This window comes from Malania oleifera, chromosome 6 (assembly GCF_029873635.1).
Source record: "Malania oleifera isolate guangnan ecotype guangnan chromosome 6, ASM2987363v1, whole genome shotgun sequence".
Lineage (NCBI taxonomy): Eukaryota > Viridiplantae > Streptophyta > Magnoliopsida > Santalales > Ximeniaceae > Malania > Malania oleifera.
This window is the reverse complement of record NC_080422.1, coordinates 103,830,015-103,843,126: the sequence shown is the minus strand read 5'-3', so window position 1 is coordinate 103,843,126 and position 13,112 is coordinate 103,830,015. Positions and strand designations below refer to the sequence as shown.

The 13,112-nt window shown below is 38.3% G+C and overlaps 1 protein-coding gene across 5 annotated transcripts in view; it reads left to right on the top strand.

Annotated features, from left to right (window-relative positions):
• Window positions 1-12,692, top strand: part of LOC131157748 (CBL-interacting serine/threonine-protein kinase 24-like) — a 91,399-nt gene extending 78,707 nt beyond the window's left edge. For 3 of the 5 annotated variants that reach the window (XM_058112102.1, XM_058112100.1, XM_058112099.1), the window contains one exon: window positions 12,463-12,692. In XM_058112102.1, the coding sequence (XP_057968085.1) occupies window positions 12,463-12,522 (60 nt within the window). In that variant the 3' untranslated portion in view covers window positions 12,523-12,692. Of the gene's footprint in view, window positions 1-2,988; window positions 3,026-12,462 lie in introns of all 5 variants that reach the window. The other 2 variants (XR_009137316.1, XM_058112104.1) reach the window with 1 other exon arrangement.
• Window positions 12,693-13,112: the final 420 nt, after the last annotated feature.

Here is a 13,112-nt window from a genome sequence, read left to right as displayed (position 1 = left end):
CGACTTATGAGAAAAAAATGTAAAGTTTGATTGGATTGGTGAGTGTGAGCAGAGTTTTCAAGAGTTAAAGTAACGGTTGGTTTTGACACCGGTTCTGACTATTCCATCTGGGGGGGATGGGTTTGTAATATAGAATGATACTTCTTTGAAGGGTCTTGAATGCGTGTTAATGCAGTAGGGAAGAGTCATTGCCTATGCGTCTAGACAGCTAAAAAAATATGAAAAGAACTATCATGTGCATGATTTAGAGTTAGTTGCAATGGTTTATGCTTTAAAGATCTGGAGACATTATTTATATGGTGGGAGGTGCGAGATTTTCTCGGATCACAAGAGTTTGAAATATTTTTTTACTCAGAAAGAATTGAATATGAGACAAAGAAGATGACTAGAACTCATTAAGGACTATGACTGCACTATTAGTTACCACCCAGGGAAAGCGAATGTGGTAACTGATGCTCTGAACAGGAAATCAGTGGGTCTAGCACTGGCATCCATGGAGATTCAGCACTCAATTTTGATGGATTTGGAAAAACTTAGCATAGAGTTAGTAGAGGATAGTCCTCAGGCATTTTTTGTCAGCATGGTGGTACAATCTACACTATATGAAAAGATTAAGACAGCTCAGGGTGATCTTGCAGAATTGACAGAGGTGATGGCAAGAGTGCAGGATGGTCAGGGAGAGGAGTTCAGCATCTCTGATGATGGAGCTTTAAGTTTCACACTAGACTGTGTGTGTTGGCAGACGACGAAATTAAAAGAATAATTTTAGAGGAAGCTTGCAGATCACTATACACGGTTCATCCTGGTAGTTTTAAAATGTATAGGGATCTGTGAGAGTATTTCTGATGGAGTGGAATGAAGAGGGAGATAGCTGAATTTGTACAACAGTGCTTGACGTGCCAACGGGTTAAAGCTGAGCACTAGAGACCAGCAGGGCAGTTGTAGCCACTGTTCATCTCAGAGTGGAAGTGGGATCACGTCTCTATAGACTTCATTACTGGGTTACCACCAGTGCGATATGGATTAAATGCAATCTGGGTGGTTGTTGATCGTCTGACGAAGACCACTCATTTCATCCCGATTAAAGTCGGTTACTCTATGGACAAGTTGGTAGAAATATATGTTCAGGAGATAGTTCGTGTCCATGGTGTATCGGTATCCATAGTTTTAGACCGAGATCCTTGGTTTACTTCACGATTTTGGAAAAGTTTTTAGGAGGCTATGGGTATATAACTAGCAGTTAGCACTGCTTTCCACCCCCAGAAAGATGGTCAGACTGAAAGAACAATTCAGATGTTGGAGGATATGCTTCGAGCGTGCGTGTTGGATTTTGGGGGTAGCTTGACCCAATTTATGCCACTAGTTGAGTTTGCTTACAATAATAGCTATTAGGCTAGTATCGGTATGACACCTTATGAAGCGTTGTATGGTAGGAGGTGTCGTTTTCCTTTTTTTTTTTTGATAAGGTAGGCGAGAGGCGAGTTCTGGGTCCGGACAGATTATACAGTCAGATATATAGATATAACATCAAGATGCTACAGTTATATTATTCATATATTACAGTATTTACAGTATAGAATTATAGTGTTATGGTTATTTTAGAAACATGATGAAAACAATAGAAAGATTATAGTATTATATATATATATATATATATATATAGTATCAGATCCCTGTGAAATATTACAGATACAGATATAGAGAACAGAGCACGGTACCGTTGCTAATACAGATAGAGTGCAACCACATATCCCAGATAGTGTGTGGGTACCGTCAAACCGTGCTCGGAGAGGATGCAGCTCCCCAGTACGCTGGGTTGAGGGGGCTGGTTTGATGAGGTAGCAATTCCAGTTTCGCACCTAGGAGTGGATGCAGTTTAGCCGGATTGAGATAGTGTAGCGTATAGTGACTTACCTGGAGGGCCGATTAGCGTTAAGTCCCGCCTACGGGCCGTACAATCCTGTCATGAGGGGTCAAATCATGACATACAGATTTTCAGGAAAAAACACAATTATGTATATGTACAGTTTTACAGCATTTGATAAATATAGTATGATATTAGTAGTATGAAAGATAGAAAGTTCAGATGATACAGTTATATTTTAAGCTACGATAAATGTAAAATATACTTTTACTGATTTGCCAGCTTATGCAGTTTCCAAGTGTTATATTATAGTTATGTAACTTAGTCGCCACACACTAGTAATAGTATATTTCCACTTATTGAGCGTCAACTCGTCCCATTATTCTAATATTTTTCAAGTGAACCAGTTAAGCGAGCACATCAGGCTCGCGGATGGAGAGACCCCTTTGATTGCTCTGTAAATAGGGTAAGTTGTGTTGGGAAGTTGAGCTTTTGGGGAGATGGTACCGGTATATGTAATTATGATATGGGAAAAATACTGAATTCTAGTTTTTTATGTATGTATATGGTTATGTGATTTATGTTTTTCCGCTGCATAGGTTTGCCCATTACTAATAGAAATACTTCAGTGCTTATCTGAGGCCTAATAGACCATAGCAGGGATATTAAATAATATTTAGATAAAAAAAATGGAATAATTTTTGGGTTGCTACAATTCTCGTCACCGAGTACCCTGTGTACATCGATGAGGTGATGTGTTGTTCTTGTCGATGAATCCCCTGTATTCATCGACAAACCCTTTACTTTCCTTCTAAATTCGTTCAAACTTTGGTTTATGTTGAAGTAAAAGGTTTTCATCTTTGTTTTAGAAATGGTCTTTAATCTATTTTAAGATGTCTTGGGTTTAATAAAATATGTTTGAGGGTTATAAACATCTTGTTTAGTTTACTTAACTTGTTATGTATGTGAGACTAGTGCCTGTGTTCTAGTCTATCGTGAACTAAATGCATATGTAATTTGCCCATCTCTTGCTCGCTACTTTTGAACCACACCATACACAAAGGATTACAATATCAATCTCACTTACTCACACACACAACCCATAACTTGTGCTTGCTATGCAGGATCCATAAATGCTTTGGTTGAGTGGAAAAGTTTCGGGTATGTCATATGTTGGACTTTGTTGACGGTCATTTACTCTTTGCTGGTTTGAGACTTGTTTAACTCTTATGCTTGCTTTGGAACTATCCTATGCATCTGGAGTCGACTAGAGGAAAGCTGTTAGTAACCTTAAAGAACTGCTAATGAGTTGTTGTCATCAAAACAAGGCTGGAATGAAAGCCCTTAGCCACTAGGTCTAACATTCTCCCCATTTTTTATGATGACAATCCATTAGTGTTCTTTTGAAAAATGCTCCCCTTCACTATATGCAAACATTGAAATTTTAACGATTCCTCCCCCTTAATATATGCACTTTGTGATAATCATTTTTAGTTTTTGAAAAGAGACACAAGTGAATTTTTGGTAGCATGTCATCTATAAATAAAGTATTTTTCATGTTTTTAGACCTGCATGAATTTAATATCCTATACTAGTAGTTCAGTATATAGCATCTTAGTATTCCACACAAGCATATTCATCACAAGCATTTTGATACTTTTCATTCAACACAAGTCCATCCATGATTAATGTACAACAATTTGCCTCAAAAAAATCGAAATAAATGCAAAGTCATCAGGAGTTAAGTCATCATCATCACTACATCACTACATCATCACTACATCAGAAACTAAATCAGCATGTCTAACTATGTCAGAAACATCATTACTACATCATTACTATATTAGAAACTAACATCTACAAACGGTCCTTCATCTCCCTGTTTGCCATTATCAAAAATAGGGGGAGTGTCACTGAGCACTAATCCTGTGGGCGATCAAATTTTTTGTAGGAGAGCGGCTAGGGTATCGTCGATGGAGTCGAAGCGGGTGTGATTACGATTCTCTTGAAGTGTGAGGGCCGCATTGATTGAATCGAAGGGGGCACGAGTACACAGATCGGACTGCATCATAGCGAGCTGAATACCATCTAGTCGCTTTAGTACAGGGTCAACTGCAAGGTCTTTATCCTCGTCGTCCTCATCCATGGCTGCTTCGACCTCATCAACTGGGGCCCAGCCCTGCTCGTGGGTTTTGACCCATGTGTTTGCATCGTCATCCTTTTCGAAGTGCATGCGACGCAGGGTGGCCTCTGTATAGGTGTTATCTGGCGCAGGTCAAATAGAAAGCATCCCGGCGCGAATGAGGCCGAAATGATCAAAGAATGTGGTAAGTAGACGATCGTAGGGGAGGCAACCCCATTGTCGTTTCAGACTTTCTTCCATGTTCTGAACAATAACTATGGGCAAGTAGATGCCTCTGCCAACCCACAGGCAATACATGCTGAAGATGTTGCCGAGGGTCACTCAATCTCGTCCACCAGTCCAAGGGCAGAAATTATAGGTGATCATGTGGTGGAGGACCCGAAACTCAACTGTGAGGTCCTTAGATTTGGGTCGTGCGATAGGAGGGATACGGGGGTTACCAGTTATCAATTTGAGGGCTTCATGAGACTCAAACCAGTTGTAGTGCGTAGGCTAGGAGGCCTTGGGGAGGCCTTGGATAGGGTAGAGTCTGCAGCTGAGGACCTTAGTGAAAGTGTCGTCTGAAAGGCGAATAAGGGTTCCTCGTACTGTAAAGTATGCGGCAACGCCATGATGTGATGGAACAAAATTAGCGTAAAACTCACGTACGAGCTCCTCTAGATCGAAGAGGGCATCCTATCCAACGGCTTGAATTTTGGATAACAACGTGGGAAAGTGAAGTTGAAGGAATGTTGATGGTATGATCTTACCATGGACAATGTGCCGCTTGGAGATGTTGTTTTGATAGCGATAGGCAGCCTCTATGGAAACAAACCGCAGGTAAACGTCGATGGAGGCCTGCGGGGGTTGGTCGGTGGGAGGACGATGGGACCCTTTGCCGGCCTCAGTTTGAAGAACTCTCCTTTTCGGGCGGGGAGCCATTTGAGGAAGAGAGGGTTGAGTCACTAGGAGAGTAGAGACGGTGCGGGAGAGAGGGAAACTCTGAGCGGCGGGCAAGCTTGGTGTCTGTGGTGGAGTTTGTGCGGTTGCTTGATGGTGCGAGTGAAGGAAAAAGGTGGGTAGAGCGAGCGGGATGGCAGGAGAAGGTTTGGTGTGAGGGAGGAAGGAGGATGGCTTTAGAGTGGCGAGAGGATGAAGTGGGTTCGAAAGTTTAGGGTTAGGGTTTGAAAGAGGTTGTGGTTGGCTAGCTAATATTTGAAGTGTCCCGACAGTTTTTGTTGACGAATACCCTGTGTTCGTCGATGAGATTATCAAACATTTTGGTGACGAAACCCCTGTGTTCATTGACGAAGAACCTTATACTTCTCGGCGATGAATCCCCTATGTTCGTCGACAAGGTTAGTGAGAAAAGCTGTGTTTCACCTAGTTTGAGCTTTAGAGCAGAAGAGGGACAACTAGAAGATCCTAAGATAGATCCGTGGGAGTACACATGCCTAGGGCATGCCGGATTTTGTTGAACCTTTCTTCATTGAGAGGTTTTGTTAAGATATCAGCTAGCTGATTTTCAATAGGAACGTAAACTAACTCAACATCCCCCTTTTGGACATGATCTTGGATAAAACAGTACCGTATCTCAATATGTTTGGTCCTAGAGTGAAGGCACGAGTTTTTTGAAATGTTGATGGTACTAGAATTATCACAATAAGTTGGAGTACCCTTGATTAAAACTTTGAAATCCTCAAGCTGTTGCTTCATGTATAAGGCTTGAGCACAGCAACTCCCGACTGCAATGTATTCAGCCTCGGTGGTTGAGAGAGCAATAGAAGTTTGCTTTTTGCAAAACCATGACACAAGTGAATGTTCTAGGAAGTGACATGTTCCACTAGTGCATTTTCTATTGGTTTTGCAACCTCCATAGTCGGCATTCGAGTAGCAGGTGAGATCAAAGGGAGCATTCTCATGTGTTCCTGCTAAGTACCTAAAAATTCTCTTGACGGCATGAAAATGTGACTCTTTGGGACATGATTGAAATCTAGCGCAAACAGACACTGAACATGATATCGAGTCTGCTAGAAGTGAGATACAATAAACTGCCAATCATCCCTTAGTAAAGTTTTTGGTCAACATTCTTCCCTTTTTCATTAGTGTTAAGTTTTGTTGTGATGCTCATAGGGGTTACTTTAGATTTGCCCATTTCAAGACCAAACTTCCTAAGCATGTCCTTAACGTATTTGGCTTGATTAATAAAAATTCTGTGTTTTATTTGTTTTATTTGCAACCCTAGGAAGAATGTTAATTCACCCATCATACTCATCTCAAATGTTTTCTGCATGGTTTGGGCAAATTCTTGACACAAAGTCTCATTTGTAGCACCAAAAATGATATCATCTACATAAATTTGGATGACTAGCATATCCTTTTCTTTATATTTTAAGAATAACGTAGTGTCAATTTTTCCTCTTGTAAACCCATCTTCTAGGAGAAATTTGCTTAAACGTTCATACCACGCTCTTGATGCTTGTTTAAGTCCGTAAAGGGCTTTTGAGAGTTTGTATACATGTTCGGGATGTGTGTGGCTCTCAAATCTTGGAGGTTGCTTGACATAGACTTCTTAATTTATGTATCCATTTAGAAACGCACTTTTTACGTCCATTTGAAATAGTTTGAAGTCTTTGTATCAAACAAATGCTAGTAACATCCTAATAACTTCTAGTATTGCCACATGGGCATAAGTTTCTTCATAGTCAATACCCTCGTGATGGTTATACCCTTGAGGCACTAATCTAGCTTTGTTTCTAATAATATTGCCATCTTCATCTTTCTTATTCCTATACACCCATTTTGTGCCTATTATTGTAGTATTTTTGGGTTTAGGAACTAAGTCTCAGACTTTGTTTCTTTTAAATTGGTCTAGTTCTTCTTGCATGACATGGATCCAATTTTCATCATTTTCAACTTTCTTAAAATTCTTTGGTTCTAGATGGGATACGAAAGCTATATGATTACATCCACTTCTTAAGTGAGATCTAGTGCTAGCTCCCTTAAGTGAGATCTAATGCTAACTTCTTGGGATGGACTACCTATGCTAAGGTCAGTTGGGTGATTCCTAACAAATTTCGAAGCTCTAGGAAGTTTGTAATTTTCTTCCTCTAGTTCCCTAGACTTTTCATGAGATGATGATTCTGGATGATCAATTTTTATGTCTTAACAATCTTTATCTTGATCATTATTTATCTTAAGTTGCTCAAGATCCTATTCAATTCTAATGGTGGTGACTTGATCATCTTCTTCCATGTCAACAGCTATTTTGGATGTGTGAGGGTCAAGTTCATAAAAAACAACGTGTGTTGATTCTTGAACAATTTGAGTTCTTTTATTTAACACCCTATACGCTTTGCTGTTCATTGCATGTCCTATAAAGATTCCCTCATTGGATTTTGAATCAAATTTTGCTAGATGATCTCTATCTTTTAATATGAAACATTTGCATCTAAAAACCTTAAAGTGTGAAATGTTTGGTTTTCTACCCTTCCATATCTCGTATGGGGTTTTCCCTATTTTGGATCTAATGATGACGCGATTACTAACATAGCAAGCTACGTTAACGGCTTCGGCACAGAAATAATTTGGAAGATTATGTTCTTTAAGTATTGTCTTAGCCATTTCTTGGAGTGTTCGGTTTTTTCTTTCAACTACTTCATTTTGTTGTGGAGTTTTTGATGTGGAGAAGTTGTGTGAATAGCCATTTTCATTACAAAAGTCTTCTAGTTCTTTGTTTCTAAATTCTCTTCCTCTATCACTCCTAATGTGAACAATTGTCATTCCTTTTTCATTTTGAATTTTTCCACAAAAATGGATGAAGGCATTGCAAGTATCACTTTTGTTTGCAAGAAAGATTACCCATGAGAATCTAGAGAAATCATCAACTATTACAAAAGCATAGAGTTTTCCACTAATACTTGCAATATCATTTGGTCCGAACAAATCAAGATGGTTCAATTCTAAAGGTCTTGAAATGGATATCATTTTCTTGATTTTGAAAGATGATTTAACTTATTTTCCATATTGACATGCATTACATACTTTGTCTTTTACATAATTATCTTTCGGAAGGCCATTCACTAGTTCCTTAGATGATAGCCTATGTAGTAAATCCATGCTAGCATGACCTAGTCTTCTATGCCATAACCAACAATTTTCATTAGTTGCAGCCAAACATTTAATGTCACAAGTTTTAATGTTATCAAACTCAATTGTGTAGATGTTGGATTCACGGTTTCCTACTAGTATGGTATTTCCATTTAAATCATTTATCGAGCATTGGGTGGATTGGAATGTAATGTTTAACCCTTTATCACACAACTGACTAATGCTTAATAGGTTATGTTTAAGTGTATCTACAAGAGTAACTTTTTCAATAACCAAGGATGAATTACTTATTTTACCTTTACCGATGATTCTTCCTTTGGCATTGTCTCCAAAAGTTACCAATCCTTCCTTCTTGTAGGTGAGTGAAATGAATTTCCTTGCATCTCCCGTTATGTGTCTTGAGCAGCCGCTATCAAGGAACCATTTATTTCTTGTGGAGTTGGTCTTTAGGCATACCTGCTCACAACACTACGTGATTTGTTTTGGTACCCATATTGGCTTGGGTTCTACGGGGTTAGTGTTCTTAATCACCCATTTGTATTTCATGCCTTTTCCTCTGTTTCTCCTGAAGGGGCAAGTAAAACATACATGACCCTTTTTTTTACAATATAAGCAAACTTTATTGGCATGTACGGGGTTTGGTTTAGGTGCAGGGATTTTCTTTGACAAGGAGCTTCTTTTAGCACAAAGATTTGCAAAATCGATTGATTCGGATGACGATAAGCCATACCCTAATCCTTCTTTGAAAATTTCAAATCTTTGGACACCAAGTAGCTTATCAAAATTCTCTTTTTCATTTGTAAATTTGTAAATTGTATTATTTTGATCTTCAACCTTCTTTTTCAATTTTGAATTTTCTTGAAGAATTCCCATAATCTGTTTTTTCAAACTTTCGACTTCTTTTTGAGAGGACTCCTTGTAATTTTTACACACCTTGATAAGTTTTTCATTTTCAAAACTGAGAGATGCATTTTTCTATTTTAAAGTATTACATGAGCAGATTTGTTTTTGCTTACATCTTGCATGAGTTTCTTCTAAAAGTTTGTTTTTCTTTTTGGCAGCTATCAATTCAATGTAAAGCTTCCTACAATTTTCTTATAATTCTTCATATGATGGAAGGTATTCGTCGTCAGAATTTACCTCATTTTGTTCATCCACCATAAAGCAGAAGTTGGCAACTTCTTCTTCAATTTCTTCATCGGTTGAGGTTTCATCTAATTCATCCCATCCAATTGCATTCATGGCTTTGAATTTCTTTTTGTCTCCTTACTGATTGTAACCTTTGTTTTTGAAGAGAGGGCAGTCAGCCATGCAGTGCCCGATCTTTTTGTAGTTGTAGTACCTTATGCTTGATTCTCCTTTCTCCTTTTGTTTGTCACCTCGTTTGTTCATCAAAAAATTTCTGAATCTTCTTGTAAGGAGAGCAACATCATCATCGTCATCATTTTCTTCTTCCTCTATGAGTTCCTTTTGTTTTCCAGCTTTTAGAACAATTTCGGTAGCCTTCTTGGTGCCTCAGCTTCTACGTAGCGTTTTTCTTTTTGATTTCATAGGTCATGAGAGACCTAATTAGCTCGTCGAGAGTGACCTTTGATAGGTCCTTTGCCTTCCCAATTACTGTGGACTTTGCGTGGCAAGATTTTGGTAGAGAACGAAGGACTTTCTGCACATTATCTTTCATAGAATATTCTTTATCAAGGGCTTTTAGTCCATTTGTAATATGTGTAAAGTGAGTAAACATAACAGTAATTGACTCACCCTCTTCCATTTTAAACATTTCGTATTCTTTAACTAACATATAAATTTTTGACTTCTTTACTTGGATTGTTCCTTCATACGTTACCTGAAGCTTTTCCCACATCTCCTTTGCCATGTTGCATCCATAGATTCGGTTGTATTCTTCATCGTTTATAGCACAATAAAGGAAATTTTTAGTCTTGAAATTTAGTTGTGCTAGTTTTGCATCAGCCTCGGGACGTTTTCCAATTCGTATGCCATCGCTTTCCTCATTCTTGAAAACGGAGTCTCCTTCAGTGATGACATTCCACATTCGGTAGTCATAATCTTGGATGAAGATTGACATCCGATCTTTCCATGCTGATAGTTAATTCCGCAGAACTTGAGAGGACGATCCACAGATTGATCTTGGGCAAACATATCCGCCATTTTGATCTTTGCACTTGGAAGTTACTCTGAATGTCTAGTGACTGGCGCTCTGATATTACTTGTTGGCTCGAAAATGCGTCTAGGGGGAGGGGGAGTGAATAGATGTCTTTAACGGATATGCAACTTTTTCTACAATCACAAAGATTTCTTGGTAAGAACAAGAGTATTATATCATATTATATATATATATAAAGGAAATAGCAATGACTGAGCAACATAAGAGAGAAAAAAGAAGAGAAGCTTAACGCAATGATGTTAACGTGGTTTGGCACCAAGCCTACGTCCATGCCCTAAGACCAACTCAAGGATTCCCCAAATCCACTATGTAATCCTCCTTCCTGGCGGAGAAGCCTGTACAAGTAGTTGTTCACAACGAGCTCTTACATTGGTGCTCACCTAAAGTCACCTTATAATTGCTCACAAAGAGCCTTCTAATACAAGGAATTTGAAAACAAGTAGATACAATGTAAAATGCTCCTCCCTGAGCTGAATATTCCAATACAAATCTCACACTATTCCCTCTTTGTCAATCAAGTGTAAATAAAAGCAAGAGCAAGAGGAAAAGATGGCACAAAGTGAAACCCTATTATGAATGCACAATAATTGTTTTCAACAACCAATATGCTTAACTAGTTTGAAATAAATGCATATGAATTATTTTAAAGGCCAAAGGGATGAGTTGAGCGCTGGAGAGCCGTTGGGCATTTATTGACATGATAAAAATTGAAAACTAACTGTTTTGGCACATTTAATGATGTCTGTAGCACGATGTTCGTCGATGAGGTCACGACTTCATCGACGAGCTCCATGAGTTCCTTCGTCGACAAAGCCCTATGTTCGTTGACGAACCATTGGTTCTAAATTTAGATAGGTCTCGATTTCTTTTCGTCGACGAGTACCTTGTGTATGTCGAGGAACCATTGCATAGACTTCCTTGTCGAATCCCATGTATTCATCGACGAAGGTGCTTTGAACTTTTATGTGGTCTTGGCATATTCTCGTCGACAAGTACCCTGTGTACGTTGATGAACCTTTGTACATAATTTGTTGCCGAATCCCCTGTATTCATCGATGAAGGTGCTCTAAACTTTTTAGGTGGTCTCGGTATATTCTTGTCGCCAAGTACCTTGTGTACATCGACGAGGTGATGTGTTGTTCTCGTCGATGAATCCCCTGTATCGTTGACGAATCCTTTACTTTCCTTCTAAATTCATTCAAACTTTGGTTTATGTTGAAGTAAAAGGTTTTCATCTTTGTTTTAGAAATGTTCTTTAATCTATTTTAAGATGTCTTGGGTTTAATAAAATATGTTTGAGGGTTATAGACATCTTGTGTAGTTTACTTGACTTGTTATGTACGTGAGATTAGAGCTCGTGTTCTAGTCTATTGTGAACTAAATGCATATGTAATTTGCCCATCTCTTGCTCGCTACTTTTGAACCGCACCATATACAAAGGATTACAATATCAATCTCTCTTACTCACACACACAACCCATAGCTTGTGCTTGCTATGCGGGATCCATAAACGCTTTGGTTGAGTGGCAAAGTTCCGGGTCTATCATATGTTGGACTTTGATGATGGTCATCTGCTTTTTGCTGGTTTGAGACTTGTTTAACTCTTATGTTTGCTTTGGAATTGTCCTGTGCATTTGGACCGAACTAGAGGAAAACTGTTAGTAATCTTAAAGAATTGCTAATGAGTTATTGTCATCAAAATAAGGCTGGAATGAAAGCCTTTAGCCACTAGGTCTAACAATAATATTATATTATATTATTATATTATATTATTTCATTAATAATAATTATTATTTAATTGATAAATTAATAAATGAATGAATGAATTATATATAGATTTATTTATTTTTCCCGGTCTTCACAACCCAAGCTAAGTCTACCCTTCGGACCACACAACCCGTCATGGAAGTTAATCATGTCGTTTGTCCCAGGGGGTGTTTTCTACGCATATATGTAAATTTATATAAATAGTGTTATCTATTAATCGAACTGATTTATACTGTGGGAATGAATGTGTATTCCAACTGTAGATGTGTGAGTACAATTCTACAAATGTTATTTTTGATTAAATGGAGAAATGAATATTTTCTGATTCTACTAAAACTTATGTTGGCCACACCCTAATATTAACTTAATCCGTCTTACTGAGAGGTGTCTCACCCAAATGATCATTTGACTTTTCAGGATGTGTCAGGGACCGTGCTTAGCAAGCAAAGGGGGCTGAGTTTAGATTATCTAGTATGAGTAGTAAGTGGTTTGTATGGACTGAGATAGTTTTCTTTCATTTTCTGGTTTGTAATATGGGTATTTAGAGACCTCTATGTATGATGGTAGTTTAGAACTCTGGTAATGTATTTGAGGATGTTTAAATTATTTTTCGCTGCCTTTATATGAGAATTATGGTATCAGGAATACATATATTACTAAAGCAGCACCCTGGGCTCCACATGGTGGGTCGGGGCATTACACGACTATTTTCACACCTTTGTGAAAGGGTCGTGCAGCGCTAGTTAAAGTACTCTTACTTAACTAGCCAGCCTAGTGTTTACCAACATTCATCCATGAAACACTTTCATTAGCATTTAATCAAATGACAGTGAAAACAGTAAACATTCATGAAAGTTGTGACAAGCAAGTAGTAAACATTGAATCTACGTAATTCATTAACAATACCTCCGTTGACATTGTCTGTTTAGGGAGGGAGGCAAGTAGGGTAAACACGTTGACAATAGGTAGTGAGTTTTATAATGAGTGATGAACATTCACCCTCTCATAAAGTGGTTTTTATGTAATTATCATCTTAACATTAGGAAACATCAAAGTGAAGGAGTTAT